Genomic DNA, 18112 nt, shown 5'->3' with positions numbered 1-18112 from the left:
TTTTTAAATAAAGACCAAGTCATGACTGCAGCAGGGCAGTCAAAATCAGAAGAATAGGGAGAGATTCTGGATTCTTTTTCTTTGTTTGTTTGTTTTTGTAACAAAATAGCAGATGAGAGCTGTAGTAAAAGAATAAAGACAGTGCCCCTCTGAAGCAACAGCCGGGGTGAGGTGCACAAAACAGAAAGAAGCAATGTTAGAAACACTGAGCCTTAAAATGGCTCTGTGTAATCAGACTGTCACTTTGATAAGGGTACATAAAAACTCTGTAAGAACAAAAGAAACAGTTACACCTTATGTAAAAATTAATATGGCTTAATGTTTTAAAAGTTAAAGTATAGAAGGAATGTGCAGACATGTGCAGTGTATATTATAGAGGGGGGTAAAATAAATGCAAACGAAACATGCTACTTAATTAAAATCATATTAGGGCTCCAAAGGAGCCACAATAGATTGTGTTTTCTTTTTCAGATCTCTGTGTGTTTTGGAAGCAAGAGTTAAAAGTAATCAAAACTCTGGTAAAAGTTAATTGTGTTCCTTTTAAGACAGAATCTCTGAGCTCTGCTGATGGCTTTGAATCCAAAAGCCAAGCCTGTATTGATGCAAATTACCTAACTGATAAAGGAAGGAGAGAACTGCCAGCACAAAGAAACTGCAAATAAAGGTATGCTTATCCATGCCTGTTGCTCCAAAGCCCTGTAGTAAAGACATCTCACTAGGATCCTGTATGTGGGATAAAATGAATAATGAGACCAAAGTACTGTATAATGGGCTATGTGTATGTGTTAATTCTTGGGGAAAAGTGTTTTTAAAGAATGAAAGTGTTAGCAACCTTCCAATAGACAAATGTAAATGTATGTACTGTGTTTACAAAAAGGTAAAAAGGTAACATAGTTCCTAAAATGAACAAAAAGGCAATGTGGGAAACTGAACCATTCATATTATACATGCAAATGGCAACATGTTAAGAATTGCCACTGAAGAAAGACATAACAGCTTACCATTAGTATAACATTTTCTGAATGGTCTCCCACAACTACTGGCATACTAATGTTACTAACCCTAATTGTTTTTAATTTTAAATTGTATGTGTTTAATTGGAATGTTTGAAACGTGCTGTTGGATAAAACAAACGTATGCAAAGCTAGAGCCACAGGTCCAAATCACCTCCCAGTATTTTCTATTACGTGGACTAAATAAGAAGTGACACTGGAGATTAATAATCTTAGTGTCAAAAGGGGGCTATGTAGGAGCAGGATTTTATAATGTCCCAGAAGAATTAATATATGATTTGATTGTCTTGGTTACTGATTGTAAAACTTAGCAAGGTTCAATTTGCAACGCTTTTTTGCTCGATATAAATACTACTGTTTGTATTCTCAATCTGTTTGCGTGAATGAGGAATATATGCATCAGGAAAAGAAGGTGTGAAGGCCATTGTTACAGCCAGAGTCAAGGAAAAAGAAGTAAAGAGACTTAAAGGACATCAAAGAATCATCAGGTACTGCTTACTATCCAGACGGCTGTTAAACTATCTGGCATTGCAGTGTGGATACGTGCTTCGCAGTGTAAGAAGACACCCTCCCAGCGAACCAATCACCACCTCAGAACCGCGCAGAGTCAATTTTGACTCTGGAAGAAGACGTAGAGGAACAGCCTGCAATACCTTACCATCTACGCTCTCGTAAGGGTTGCCAGAAGCAGACGACGACCTAAAGCAAGGCCTGAGAAGGAGCAGTAGTGAGCCTAGCGCCTGCTGCCTGGTGGACGTAAAACCGTGACTGCGGTTCGCTCGGTTGAGGTTGTCAGAACCAGAAGGGCCTTGCCTCCAACATGCATCTCTGGTGGTGCCTGTTCCTTGGCTGCTGGTGTCTTAAAGTCTGGGGAGTCCACAATGACAATTCTTTTATCCAGCAGCAAGTGTGGATAGCGCAGACCCTTAATATTTCTAATTGCTGGGTCTGCAGCCACATCTCAGGCCACTCTCAAGCTGGTGTTCCTGTCCTGGGAATCCCACTCAATTCCCCAGACCTCACTGGAGGACCTCGTCCATTTAACAAAACATGGAACAGCAATGACACTTGGGAAGCAGTGGGAATAAATGTATCTAAATGGATAAGTTTGGTGGAGGGAAAAAGTCATTGGTGTTGAGTGTGTAATGGACAGGGCTGGATCTGGGAAAAAAACGTTGCCTTCAGCATATTGTGGCCAATGGCGTATGGGATTATTCGAACAAAACTAAAGAGTGGCGGGCCGGGTATGGGAATCTGAATTATATTTGAGGTTACAAGCAGTAGTTGAAATAATGGCAAATGAAACCGGAGAGAGTTTAAAAGCCCTGGCCAAAGAAACAGGGGCGATCCAACAGATGGCCCTTCAAAACCATCAGGCATTGGACATAGTGCTGGTGGCCAAAGGAGCGACCTGTGCTCTCATTGGAAAAGAATGTTGTGTGTTTATACCTGATGACACCAATGAGGTAATAGATCGCGCTAGCCACTTAGAACAAATCGCATATCTTCCCCATGAAGAGCCGAGTTCTTTATGGAAGTGGCTAAGTAACCTGTTCAAATTCTCTGGCATAGGAAACTGGTTGTTTCAGGGAGCCCTGACTATCCTGTTTGGAATCCTAATGATTTTTGTATGTTTTCAGTTAATCTCCTGTTGTATCCAGAATTGTTAAGGCATGCCACCCAGGTGACTGCCCCAAAACAGAGTGCTAATATGATGATGTTAAATATCACTGATGAACGAAGAGATAAAGAACGATTAATATGTGGAACCCAGTAATTGTTGGTCTTTGCATAAACTTGACCAAAAGGAGGGATTGTGAAAGTGAAATGAATTATATTAAAGAAATAGAATGAATTGAAGAATGTTGTATGTACCTTTAAGTAGAAATGAGAAATGCTGCAATCCAGGTGTCAGGAAAGCAGACATTTACTGTTAATCAATTGCTCCACTTAAGGGCGATTGGTGAAGCATTAGCCTTAGATCGATAAAAGTTAATAAGGAAGCAGGATATGCATATTGTGCCCCAAGCAAATTTTACAGTTTTGCTCTCTCTGTCCCTTTGTTTAGTTCGCACCCTTTTATCTGTATAAATAAGACTGTTTGAATCTTGCAGGGGGCTCACATTATCGGAGTGTTATTAGCAGAGCACTATGCTAATAAAACAGAGTGGTCTGACAAACTGAGTCCTGAGTCTAACTTTGACAGAGTGTATTCTGCAAGACAAGTGAGTCATGAATTTATTTTGACCTTTGCAAAATAGCATCACCAAAAGGATGACTTTGCACATAGATATCATGACATCGCACCAATACAATGGAATTGCATGTATGCAACAACACTCAATGCAATGTCACACCTGCAGAAGCACATATCATGATGCAATTAGTTTACAGCGTGGAGCAAATGTAAAGAGAGAACTCTAACACCCTCTCATATTTTTGGAGGGGAGCATGGAGAACACAAAGCTGTATATTACCTGTTTTTCCAGCACCACTCTCCCCAGTAATAAGAATACACTGATCTTTATCCTGGTCCCTGAGGGATCTGTATGCTTCATCTGACAGAGAAAATCTGTAAAGTAAAAGATGATGAAATGAGCCAATATCATCAAGACTATATATATATAAAAAAAATACTGTATGTCCTTGAGGTTCAGATAGCATTAAAACAATGCTATGTAGCTTTCTATGCACTATACCAAGTGATAAATGGAGAACTGAAGCTTCTTTAGAATCCTATGAGTCAATAAAATCTAACATGGGTGTTTGTGATTACTGATTTACTTCATAATGATACTTATAGAATGGGCCTGGGAAAGAAATAGAAGTTACTTCCCTCCACCACACTCTTTTAGAGACTCATTAAAGCCTTCATAATTTGCAGACATACATCCGTCCATGTAAGTATTCATTTAGCTGCCAGAGTAAGAAATGCCAGTATTTTCATTAAGTAACATCATAAGTTTACAACCCACAATCAAAGCACTGCAATGAGATATTGTATCAACTTGTTATTTCAACTATATTTGTAATTAGAATTTATCTTCTTCATATCACTACTATCAGACAAGAGGGGGTTGGTGCTCTGCTCTTCCACTGAGAGGAAGATGCTTCAAGCAGGAAACCAGTCAAATCTCCACTGTGATCTTATACTTCCCCATTCCACTCTTTCATTCATGCAAATTTCCTCCAAACCACTCTGTGTTATGTCCCAAAATGACACTTTATATTCCAAAACAATTTCCCCTCTAAAAAAGTGGGGGAAACCCTTAAAAATCTTATGAAAATATTATGAATATAATTTGAATGGTTAAAGTACACAGAATATGTTTAAAACATTAACCATCAGCCCATGGCTTGTCATCGTTGCACGGCATATTTTCATGTTTTCTGATTAGCTGAATTACAGACATTTGGAAACCAAATTTAGGGTGGTGTTACATAATTTGGAGCTAAAAAACAGATTAAGAATTGACATCATCTTCTCTGCACTAGCAGAGACTTCAGGCCTACTATTCTGGAACATACACACACAGGCCACGGGACAAAATCACAGCAGTTTGTCAGACACTTTGGAACTTTGGCTGACAATGAAACTGTATACAGCACATCATATAGTGCTTTTAAGAGTGCTATCTACGTACTGCCAACATTATTTCCTGCAGCACCTGGTTGTTCCCCGAAGATCTCGTTCAAGTATTAACTAGACCTGATCTTGCTTAATTTATAACATTAGACAAGATCACAGCTCAAGATGGTTTGGAAATATTCATGCCCAACAAAATGCAAAAACAAGACGCTAACTAGTAGCTCATATTTAAGAGCAGATTGATGCATTAGCCACTTTAACCGCAGCAAACCAAAAACGTCCAACTCCTCTTGCTGTATCTGGCATTGATGAGGAGATTCCTAAAACTTTTAATACTGCTCTAGAGACCCATGCATCTTGAGAATTTGAACTCAATGATTCAACTAGAGGTGAAATTTTGTTTAAAGTACAAGAAAGTAGAGAGCTCTAATGTGTTTAACATTGAAATAGAGTTGATTTGCGATATGGCCAGCATGTTACAACAGTAGCAAAGAAAAGACTCCACTGCTGCTGAGAGACCATGATGCAATTCCTGGCAGCAGCCGTATTGTTATGCATCCAAAGTACAGTAGCAACAGCACTTCACAAGATTCTCTGGTAGGACATATTCAGGAAGAGAATAATATTCCTTAAAGGTGCTGCAGATACACTTGCAAAGTTGAGAGTGTAACACATGCCTCTTAGGCTTATCTGTGCAAATATGTTCATCATAGTTAATTTTAAGCAACATCCTTTCAAAGCAATCTATGAGGAAAGCAGCAAAATGGGCCAAAGGCCTTCAGGCAGCAGTGGGGGTCCAGGGAGGGAGCGGGGAAGAGATCGTAGAATCATAGAATTGGAAGGGACCTCAAGAGGTTATCTAGTCCAGTCCCCTGCACTCAGGGCAGGACTAAGTATTATCTAGACCATCCCTAACAGGTGTTTGTCCAACCTGCTCTTAAAAATCCCCAAAGATGGAGATTCCACAACCTCCCTAGGCACTTTATTCTAGTGCTTAACTACTCTGACAGTTAGGAACTTTTTCCTAATGTCCAATCTAAACTGCCCTCGCTGCAATTTAAGCCCATTGCTTCTTGTCCTATCCTTAGAGGTTAAGAAGAACAATTTTTATCCCTCTTCCCTGTAACAACCTTTTATGTACTTGAAAACTGTTATGTCCCCTCTCAGTCTTTTTTTCCAGACTAAACAAACCCAATTTTTTCAATCTTCCCTCATAGGTCATGTTTTCTAAACCTTTAATAATTTTTGTTGCTCTTCTCTGAACTTTCTCCACATCTTTCCTGAAATGTGGTGCCCAGAACTGGACACAATACTCCAGTTGAGGCCTAATCAGCATGGAGTAGAGCGGAAGAATTACTTTTCATGTCTTGCTTATAATACTCCTGCTAATACATCCCAGAATGATGTTTGCTTTTTTTGCAACAGTGTTACACTGTTGACTCATATTTAGCTTGTGATCCACTATGACCCCCAGATCCTTTTCCGCAGTACTCCTTCCTGAGTAGATGGGATATTAATAACACAAGCTGTGGTTTCCATGGATTTGTTTCTGGAAGACAGCTTTCATCTAGAGAGTAACATTACAGTGTAATTTTTTTTAAGTGAAATCACAGAATGGTTAGCTCACCAAGCCCATCCAGCCATGAAATCCAGTGCTGTTTGTCCTTCAAACTGTCTCATCCGTCAGCTCCAAGAATACCACCCCAGTACAAACAAATTGGTATTTCTACTACTGAAATACCACGTTTGCAAACATCTGTCCTCACTCGATAGCAGGGAAGCTGGAACAATTTGTATAGTGGAGGTACTGAGAGCCATTGAACCAAACTGTAAACCACTTAAAGCCAGGGGGTGCAGCAGCATCACCAGCCCCCTTAGTTCCAGCACCTATGCTTGACAGTATTACACCAGAAAACAGTGTGCAGCCACTGTGGAGGCCCCATTGGCAATTTTAGGGCAACCAACACATTCCTAATTCATATCTTGAATGATTTTAAGGTGACATATTCACCTCTAACAGGGCTACTGAATTCTCTAGTGCTGAAATGCCACTCTCACTAGCCCTACATGGATTGTACAGCATTAGTGATTGTCTTCACACACACACAAAAATCACCTCGGAAGAACAATTGACAAGCAACAAAGTCTTTCTCCATACGGAAACTTGAAGTATAAGGTCATAAACAACCAACAGAAATTTTTTCCTCTCTTTTAAACAGTTATTTTTATCCAAATCACCTGACCTTGCATAATTCAGCCAGGGATGGTTTGTGTTTATTCGGAATGTTTTCTTTTTTTGAGGAAACCTCACCACTATACAATGCTGGAAAGCTTAATACAATAGTCAAATAGCATATCAACGACTATATCCCAAACACACAAGACAAATCAAGTTCACTTACACTGACAAACATTTCATACACACAGTTAATAAAACTTCCCTCATCAAGTTGTACGTTTGCCCTGAAGTTCAGGCTATGCCTTCCACAAATTTAGTTCTAGAAGGCATAGGCAAGGAAGTGTTTTAGTAGCAACCCTTTTAAAGAATTTTCTGTATTCGTGGCACTGCATACACAGAATTAGTGCCATCTGTGTCAGAGTTTGGAACATAAATCTTTATTTAAAATAAAAAAATAACAGATTCATCCATCATGTCTAATTTAATGATACACCATTATTGTAGAGTACTTCATATATTTTCTATCTTCTTCTGGCTGTGTAATAAAAATTAGATCTCTGCCCCTTTTCCAGGTACATCCTCAATTCGTTATAAACAATGATTAAAAATGGTCTCATGCTCTGTAAAAATAGATCTCAATTTAGTTTTTATAATAATTTAATGACCACAGATAATCCTTCTACTTCTCCTTTTCTTTTGTTAACATTAACGTGTACTCCTCAGTGATGTCAACATTTATGACTATAAACCTAAACCACATGCCACTCTTCTGAGCCACCATATAATTACAGAACCTAAATAGATCTTTATTGTAGTTCTTAGCTAAAAGACAGTTGTGAACCATATGTTTTGAATTATTTCATGAGTGTGTCAGCAATGTCATTTGCCACACTTTATTATAAACTCTTCTTTCATTTGTAAGTTTTAATATAAAATCAACCATGTTATTTCTCCTACCACATCAAGGATACAGTATTTACTGAAGTTCTCCTTTAATTGAGATCTAAGTATAGGAACAATTTGAATCATAAAAATGCTACCCATATCTAGATCAATCACGACGTTCCTTGTTCTACAGCAATAGTACTTTTCATAGCACCAAGTTTTTAGGCTGTGTACTTTCAAACTGGAATTATCACTGATTTTGAAAAGTTTGTTTTGACCCCAATATTTTGTTTTGCTTTCTTTACATCCATTGATGCTGGAGTACATGTTCACGGAGGACTTGCTAATAAGAGAAATAAAACTAAAGGAGATAAATATCTGAAAGTTAATCACTACATTGAGACTACTTCCATGAATGCAAAAAGCACTGACAACTTTCACTCCCTTACTAAGCTCCATGCTCCACTTTTACTTGCAAGGAATTTCCAATTTTAACTACAATACATTACTAACCACCTCCACCAACTATTATCTCCGATCCCCATCCATAGTACTTTCCCTTGCTTCCCTCCCTCTGATCTCTCAGACACCATCCTTTTAGCAAAAGACACTTAGGACCAGATTTAAAATCCCAACAGGCACCTTTCTGCACACTTTAGGCACCTTTCCAAATTTGGCCTTTAATGCCTGTATCCTGTCTCTTCCTGCCTCCAAACTTTTGCTCCCTTTGCAGCAATAATCACTCACCATGTACCTGAGTGCTCAAGATTGCCACCACTGCCCCCCTCTAAATTCCTTTGCTCTTGTTTTCGTAAGATGAACACTCATCTCCCCTTTCTCAGCAAAACCTAGAAAAATGTCATTGTTTAAATAAAAATAGTCATTGTTTAAATACCACTCCCAAAACAACCTCTTTGATAATTTTCATTCTGGCATCTGTCCCTTTCACAACTGTAAAATACCCTTCTACATGTGGTTAACAACCATGGACTAGCTGATGATTTTCTCACCTCAGCACTAGCTACTCTTTCCTCATCCTTCTTACCTCTCAAGGTTTGTCTCCATAATTCCCCCACCTTATCTCTTCCCCTGTTTGCAGTTACTTAGCATGTTCCTTTGGTTAATCAAACAGTAGTGTTTTCTGTCCCCTTGTCTCTCCACAGCAGGTGGCAGATCCTCCCCGCCAAGCTGCCTCCACCATCTGGAATAGCCTCCATGTCTCTGAGCCTAACTGAATCCCTGATTTTTTTCAGATCTCATGTTAAGGCCTATTGCTTTGTCTTGGGATGTAACTTCTAACTCATTCTCTACTTTAAAAAAAATTCTATTTTTTGAGCCTTCCAATTTTCGTATACTTAGTCACTGTCCTTGGAACTCAGCCATTGTAATCCTTCTCTTCTACCCTATCACTGATAAGCACATTGCCAGGATATACTGTAAACAATATGCAGTTAATTATATTTGCACATGTAGAGAATAATCTGCTTGATATTTTTATGTTAATACCAAAGTATTAATAAATTAGTAAACTGTAATTTATCAAGGTTTCAGAGTGGTAGCCGTGTTAGTCTGTATCAGCAAAAAGAATGGGGAGTACTTGTGGCACCTTAGAGACTAACAAATTTATTTGGGCATAAGCTTTCGTGGGCTACAACCCACTTCATCGGATGCATGCAGTGGAAAATACAGTAGGAAGATATATATATATATATATATACACACACACACACACACACACACACACACACACACAGAGAGAGAGAGAGAACTATTGATATGGCAACACCCATTTTTTCATGTTCTCTGTGTGTATATACACACATCTTCCTACTATATTTTCCACTGCATGCATCTGATGAAGTGGGTTTTAGCCCACGAAAGCTTATGCCCAAATACATTTGTTAGTCTCTAAGATGCCACAAGTACTCCTCATTCTTTTTGTAATTTATCAAGTTTCGGTAAAATTCTGAACATTCATTATTTCCTTACTGCCACAACATCTGAATGGATACCAATCGGAGAGAGATTCAACAAAAACAACAATGCAAACAAATGAGAGCTTCTCTCCCACTCTGAGTTGGGGGAAAACAACAAAAGCCAATTGGGTATCAAGAATCTCAGTGCCTTTAAAGACTGGGATCAACATGGAAGCGTGCTGTGTAAATCGTCTTTGAAATTTTATTTCGCTAAACACTTCTTGGTTATTTTTGGGAAGGGAATGAAGATATTCAGCTATCCAAGTTTTAAAAAAAAAACTATCACCATGTAAAAAAAAAGGTATTAGTGTATATGTACTGAAATACTGTTTAATCTTAATTGCCCTAAAATAAAATGCATTCCTCAGTTCCCATAAGGCTATTTGCAATTTAATTCTTTGTGTTCAGCACTTTTACTTCCTTGGAGAAAGAAGTTGATTAGCTTGCTATTAAATTAAGTGAACAAAGCAGGTGACTACAAAATAGATGTAGCTTTGTCTAGGCAAGGTCTTTATAAATGAGCAGCTAGTATTTTTTTAAAATGCCAATCAAGAATAAAATCAACTGCTGTCTAAACATGATGATAAAGAAAACTGTGAAGCTTGTTGAGGCAGAAGGAATAATCACAAACAACCACTCCCAACAACTATGCATTTTACAGAAGTTTTATTGTTGAGAGGAACTCTGAAATTTGTTACATCAACAATGCTGTGTGGATTATATACACATCAGAAGGAGCATTTTACCTCAGTATACCTTCATATATTAGGCTACTTATGTGGGAGACTGCTAACTGTGTGATGTTATTAAACACAGAACTAACGAGTGAAGTTTTATACACCAACCCATTTGATTTTAAAAGTAGCCATGGTTTACAGAAGAAAAATTCTGTTCATTGGTTACAGAAGAGAGTTAACTTTCAACAGCAGACACTTTAGGCACAGTCTTCTTTTAGGGTTAGAGGAGCTTATTTGAAAGCCCAGTGTTGGGAAAGTTCTCACCCATACTCAACCTCTCTACACTCCCGACTTTATTGCTATCAGTTAATTAAGGCCTGTTCTACTCTGAGACTCACACCACAAAAGGGGAGCTCACTTTTCTTATCTTCCCCAGGATAAGGCAAAGTTCAGGCATGTTCTGGGTCAAGAGATGCTTTTTAACTTTGCATCCAATCTCCCTTGACAGAGGTTTAACTCGTACTTTTTCCCAAGGGCAGGGCACCCGGTTCTCCCCGGCACACTATACCCAGATCACAGCCTTCTAGCCCCATGGAAATTTCCCCACGTGAGGCAAGTCAAAGAGACTATGGGTATGTGTGTACACTGCAATTAAAAACCTACAGCTGGCCTGTGCCAACTGACTCAGGCTCAGGTTAAGGGGCTGTTTAATTGAGGTGTAGACATTTGGCCTTGGGCTGGAGCCCAGACTCTAGGACACTGCTTGAGCTGCAGCCTGACCCTGACGGTCTACACCACAATTAAACAGCCCCTTAGTCCCAGCTCCATGAGTCCAGGCCAGCTGCGGGTGTCTAACTGCAGTGTACACATACCTTTTGTCCTCTCAAGTATGTATATCACCTCGATCACTGAATAAGGACCCTGGTACTGAACAATGCTCCAAACACGCACACTTCTAAAAATCAGGAAGAAATCTCCTTAACACAATCCACATGAACTACAAATTGGGTGTATGATATTCTCCATCTTTCAATTGCATCTAATTCATCTCTACCTGTAATTATACTAAAGAGCACAAAAAAAAGATGAGAAGTAGTCTTATGTCGGACAGCTCAGCATTTTGGGGTTGAAGAGAGGGCAGTTTGAAATGGACACTAAACTTCCCCCCTCCCCCGCTTTTTCCTTCCACCAACTGCTCCCCCCCCCACCCAGTCTCTCTCTGCAGACAAAGTTTCCTTTTACCTCCTTTTCAACTTTGTCCTTACTTATAATAGGAAAAAATTTTGCCCTTCCATAAAGAGGAGATCATAGTTTTATTCCACTGGGAGCTGATACACAAATTGGACATCAAAAAGAGCCAAACAGCCAATCAGAATATGGCTTTGGCTAGTAAGTACCCCATGGCAAATTCTAATTTGAAATCAGAAATGAGTCACCCAGCTGGATATTAGTGTGCTTTGTAAAATATATCGGTGGTCCCCAAGTGACAAAAAACACCTTTAATCGGCTCCCTTGCTGACAGACTGGCCAAAGAGCTGATTGGCAGGGGGACTGAGATGTGGTCCCTCCAAAATATTGTTGAAGCACAATGGCAGGGCAGAGCAGTAGGGAAGCTTGAACCGTGCTCTTGTTGTACCAGTTCTGTGGATAAACAAGAGGACAGGTCCGTCACCTGTGCTGTCAATTCGCACAAGATCCAGATGAATGAAAGCATCCATTTTTATATATTAAGTTGAATAAACATGGGCTAGTTCCAGTTCTAAACATCCTAAATTTTTTTTTAACATGGCTGCAGTCACAAATGAGTTAAATATTCTTTCAAAGAGTCTGGTGGCACCTTAAAGACTAACAGATTTATTTGGGCATAAGCTTTCGTGAGTAAAAACCTCACTTCTTCGGAGGTTTTTACTCACGAAAACTTATGCCCAAATAAATCTGTTAGTCTTTAAGGTGCCACCAGACTCTTTGTTGTTTTTGTAGATACAGACTAACACGGCTACCCCCTGATACTTAAATATTCTTTGTTTTACATATGGAACAGGTTCCTTGTTCCCAGCTGGAATGAATCCCTATTTCAAGTGAAAAATGCAAAAACTTTATGAAATGAGCTTTTCAGCAAAGCAGTTTGTTTTGTTTTCCTCTTTCCATAGCTCTATTACTGGAAACAATGCTGACAAGCTAGACCCCACATAATAGTAGTACTTATTACCTGTAACACTACCTACCCTCTGGATTTAGTGGTAAAGGATGACTCCCACTTCAAAGGACAGTTTCAGAGGCAGAGCATTATCCAGGTCAGTTGCTGACCAAGGAATCAAGCTCTCACACACCTAACATGCAGTAGTGGTAGCCATGCCAGTCAAACTGACACTTCCCTACCATTTGAACACACATAGCTGAGCCTGTTAGAGCATTAGCAAAAGTATTTGCAATGATAGGTATTGCAGGGATTTGAGACAGATGTCTTTTTCCATAGAACTCCAGGAAGAAAAGTTGTTTGACTGCTTGTTTGTGGGTTTTAAGACACATTATAGCTCTACTATCAGAGGGGTAGCCGTGTTAGTCTGAATCTGTAAAAAGCAACAGAGGGTCCTGTGGCACCTTTAAGACTAACAGAAGTATTGGAGCATAAGCTTTCGTGGGTGAATGCAAGATGCAAGAGATGAAGAGTCTTGTGTCTGATGAAGTGGGCATTCACCCACGAAAGCTTATGCTCCAATACTTCTGTTAGTCTTAAAGGTGCCACAGGACCCTCTGTTGCTTATTATAGCTCTATTGGACTGTAGTTTATTTCTGAGAGGAAAAAGTTGCAGAAGCCAAGCTGTTACCACCCTGAGCTGAAAGTTATATATAATCGAACAGTTTACTTCCTAATACAGATCTGCTCTAGTGGTATCTGTGTTATTGCCTAAGCAGCTACAGCCTCTACTCTCTTTTTTTATTGTAAAAAGTATATTTTGGACTTTTTTATATAAAATATGGATACTTTAATAAAGCTATATCATTTATGTGCCAACAAATTGCCATTGCTTACTCAACTGAGCTTTGCATGAGAGTGATTGCAGTCAAAGGAAAAAATTCAGTATAATATCAGGAAGGCTAGTGGCTGAAGTTGTGTGTTATTATTTAACCTTTCGGAGCTTTGTTATTCTAACAGTTGGCTTGTAAAGCTTCACATTCACTTCCCAGACTGACACATTCCACCATTTATTGGCACATGAAGATACATGTGTATTTGTTGTACGACAGCTGAATAGGGCAGTAATGAGGAAATATGAAAAACAAATGGTTTTCCTTGCTACATTTCTAGGAGTTTAACTACTCCTTTGTTCCAGCTACATATCAATGGTTGGATCTGATTAACACCTGTTAAATTATAATGATCTTGCATTTAGTTTGAAGAGAAACAAAGCCTTTTCTGTACTGGAAGTTTCAAAACTTGAACCTTCCAAATACCCGTACATGGGGCTCTTACTCAGGGTTTCTGTGAAAGTGTTGTATTGAACATAGCACATCTTTGAAAATTATTCAGGATGGCAATGCTCCCCAATTTCCTACTGAACAAGACACATTAAATGCAAGTTGCCTAAACAAAACTGATATTCATTTAATTTGTGCAGTTCAACATACTTATTCCATTAAAAGAAACAGTATATTTTAAAGCAATTAGTTATCATTTTATAGGGTGACCAGATGTCCTGATTTTATAGGGACAGTCCTGATACCTGGATCTTTTTCGTACATAGGCTCCTATTACCCCCCACCTCCAGTCCCAATTTTTCACACTTGCTAACTGGTCACCCTAGCATTTTATAGCAAAGTACAGAGTTAAGCAAAATCCTCCCCTGCGGGGAGAGCAATATAAAATTCTTGGTTTTCTCTGTAGATGGGATCATTGTACAACTTTTTTAAATGGAGCACATCCAAAGACACTAGCGTGGTTCAGATACACTGTTAAACACAATTAGGGACTGTTTATATTACAAAGAGAAACCCCAACATTGCTGCATATGTAGCATGGACAGGCTCTAAGCATATCTCACAAAAAGGAAAGGGTGCCTTTCTGGCAGTTCTGCTCTGGAAACTGACTTGGCAAGGAGTTGCTTGCATGAGCACTTCATTCATGGCAAGCTGGGCTGCAAATCAACTCCACACTAGCCCACCGTGCCCTAAGTGTCCACGTACACTCTGCACTGAAAGTTTCCTAGTGTGCTTTAATGTACTCCCATTTCAAACCCATGTCGATCAAATCATACTAGGGAACTTTTAGAGCACAGCAGCAGGGCCCATACAGACGGTGCATGGCAGGCTAGTGCAGGCTAGATTTAGACCCCACCTTCCCATGAGCTAAGTGTTCATGTAGGCAAGCCCTAAAAATGTGGAATTCCATGTATACTACCTCAATGATTTCTATATACACTGTGTTCTGTTTAGAAGAAGGGGATGGTGGGAGAACACTTCTAATTGCCAGCCCCACAAAATCATCCTTGGAATCGGACAATAAAAGCAGCTTCTTTCTTTCTTATGCACCACCACCAGCAAGAAGACCTAGAGGCCAAATTCTGCCCTCTGCAATAAAATGTACATCGCCATTAGTGTTCACTGGAGTTTGCCCAACTGTAACTGAGTGGAACTTAGTCAATAATTCTGTTGATGCACAAGTAGCAATACATTTCAGCTCACTCTCTCTTAGGTGAGCTCACTCTACAGTCTAAACTGGAGTACTAAACACTTATTTTTGTGTCTAAAGTAACTAGATATGACCTTTAATACACATGGGAAACCATTGTTGAGTAAGAAAGTGCCGTTTTTACAGTCACTTTTCAGAGCACAACCACACTGTAAAGGTTTCATATCACAAGGCAGGAGCCTGATTTAACCTGAGTGAATCCCAGTACCCTGAACATATCCATAGGAGTTACGTCGTCTGATGCAGAATGACAACTCTTACAATGCAGCTTCTGTAGTTCTGCCTAGTGGGACTGCTAAAAATAAAAAAAACACTGGACTTTACCAAAGCCATATCATAGTTTTTCTAATTAACTATTTTGCTTTCCTTCTTTTATATTTGGAAAAGTATTTACATAGCAGTGTGTAAACCTCAACTCTGACCACAGGAACCATTTCTAGGGACAAGATAGCTGTTACTATGCCCACTCAGTCCTTGACTTCTCTGCTGAGACTCAACAAGGATGCCAAATAGAGTGGTGAGTTTTTGTGATGTGGACAACAAGAACTGGCGCTGGTCAGGAATATTCCATCTGAATGATTGTTCACATTCTCCCCTATGAGCTAAGCTCCCTAGCTGGATTACATCTCCCATAATGCACCCAGAATCATGAGACTCCCCAGCTGGATCCATATTGCATCATGGGAGATTTAGTCCTCCAGGTAGCCCAGCCCATGGAAGATAATGCAGGCCTGAACTACAATTACCATAAGGCAACAGAAATGCAGTTTAATCTTGATCTGATTGTAAATAAAGTGCTTTGGTTCAATTCAACAAAAGGAAATAAAACATTTCAATTTCAGGAATATCAAAATGTTTTATTTCAACCAAAAATATCAAAATGAAATTTTTCACCATTTCTGAATCACAAATTGTCAGAATTTACACACACACACACACACACACACACACACACACACACAAATTCAGCTTTGTATCCCAATTTTGGGATGAAAACAGGTAGTGAAATAATAGAAATTCTTAGTGACTTTTTCTACATCAAACCGGGAAGGGAGGGGGCGTGTTGTGTGTGTGTGTGTGAGAATACTTGACAGTGGCGGGGGGGGGGGGGGAAGTCCACCCAAAAAACAAGCAGGACTTGGTCAAAAGTTTGCAGGTTCTGCAAAATTCGGTTTGAAATTTAAATCACACTGGACAAATTCATGTCCTCGGGAATCTCCAAACATCCAGGTTTTTGTTTCAACTAGCAAATAATTGTTTTTATTAAAATCCACTAGTTTGGATTGAATATAGAATTCACACATGCCCTTTAGTATGAATTAGGACATTTAAGTAAGAACATAAGAACGGACATACTGGGTCAGACTAATGGTCCATCTAGTCCAGAATCCTGTCTTCCGACAGTGAACAATGCCAGGTGCTTCAGAGGGGCCAGAACAAATAATCATCAAGTAATCCATCCCATGTCGCCCATTCCCAGCTTCTGGCAAACAAAGTGTTTCATATACAATATTAAGCAGTGTATATTTTAAAACAAACTATTAAGTGCTCGTTGGATTAAAAACCTGGACTATTGGGGGTCACCAAGGACCAAAGATGAGAGTCCCCGTCTCAAAAGCAGTGACCTAATACACCACCTGGAAAGTCTCACTCTTTGGCCTTGGAACTCACTCTTTGAGACTATAAATCACACTCTTAAGGATGGCCATGGCTGTCTTTTGCAGGAATCTGACAAATGAAAAACATCCAATCTCATGATCAAACACATTCTGTTTCCCCTCCTCCCCTAAAACACAAAAACTTCGCTGGTTTTACTTAAAGAAACAATGATTTGATATTTGCAGGGTTTAGCAATTAAAAATCCCTTCTTCAATGTGCAAAAGCAAAACAAGAAAAGTGCAGTTTTACAATAACTTATCTCACTGCAATTTAATTCAATGGTTTTGGGTAGCTTAAATCCCTATTTGTACATCCTAAATTTGTCTCTTATTTACCCAATATATAAAAGTGAACAAGTGTACTGAGTCTGCTGTGACAGTAAGTTGAAAGACTGTTCATCTTTTTATTCCTATCATATCATAAGAAGGGGTGTGTTTTTCCAAACAATTGTATTACTCAAATAAGATCCTGACAGTTGAGAAGAAATCAGATGGAGCCTAGTGGAGAAAGCTCTATATGAAGGATAAAGATTTGATGGGGAAAGTCTTGCCTATAAGGTTGCAGTGGAGATGGAATTATTCTAAGGGTTTGCTGCCAGTTTCATTTATGTCGTATTGTTATTTAAAAGCATGTCAAAGGTTCCCAGCATAGCAGATGGGCACCCTGTTTGCGTGTTATAAATTGCACACACAAAAATGAGACCATTAAACACAATGAGACATTTTCAATGAAAGAGAACGGCAGCTGTTCTTAATTGCAGGGGAGATGTCCGCCCTTAATAGTACAAATTGCCAGTTTAGGAAAGGCTTGATGCAAAGACTGATCCCTCGATATACTAAGCACAAGCTGAGATGTGTCTTTTTTTTTTTTTTTTTTTTTTTTTTTTTAAACTGCTATAGAAACTACTCACCTCTCTTTCAGTTTTGGTTTAAAAAACAAAACCACTGCTTTAATTCTCCTGTCCTTCCTCATTCGTTTGTTTTTGTTTTTAAAGGCTCATTTTTCATAAAATCCCTTGACATGAAAGTCTTATTGAAACTACTGGAGCAGATTTTATAAAAATGAATTAAATATATATTTAAAGCTGCATGCACTGTTTTAAATGTCAAGACTGATCAGAATGTCAATCAATTCTTTACACAAAAGAACTTCACTTTGCATAACAGTACAAAACAAGCTGGTCTTGCTTCTAGCACAGATTTAACAGCTGAGAGATATTGGGAGGTTTATTAAAGCTTTGTTATTTAAAATATACTGCAGAACATTAACTAGTACATTATGAAAATTACATTACAAATTGTCAAAGTTAAGGTACATTTGTGCTACAGTTCCATGTTTCTAATCAACTATCCATTTCATTCACGAAATTCTCAAAGGCTAGAGAAATAGAGAGAGTCTACTTTATGTGGCTATAGGTTTCAGTGATAGCCGTGTTAGTCCGTAT

General features: G+C 38.9%; 1 protein-coding gene across 4 annotated transcripts in view; it reads right to left on the bottom strand.

Moving 5' to 3' along the window:
* MYO1B (myosin IB) overlaps window positions 1–18112 on the bottom strand; it is a 199827-nt gene that overhangs the window by 104627 nt on the left and 77088 nt on the right. For all 4 annotated transcript variants that reach the window (XM_034785198.1, XM_034785200.1, XM_034785199.1 and 1 more), the window contains exon 4: window positions 3491–3585. In XM_034785198.1, the coding sequence (XP_034641089.1) occupies window positions 3491–3585 (95 nt within the window). The remainder of the gene's footprint in view (window positions 1–3490; window positions 3586–18112) is intronic.

This window comes from Trachemys scripta, chromosome 11, assembly GCF_013100865.1.
Source record: "Trachemys scripta elegans isolate TJP31775 chromosome 11, CAS_Tse_1.0, whole genome shotgun sequence".
Taxonomy (NCBI): domain Eukaryota; kingdom Metazoa; phylum Chordata; order Testudines; family Emydidae; genus Trachemys; species Trachemys scripta.
The sequence above is the reverse complement of the archived record's forward strand: the minus strand, read 5'-3'. Positions and strand labels throughout refer to the sequence as shown.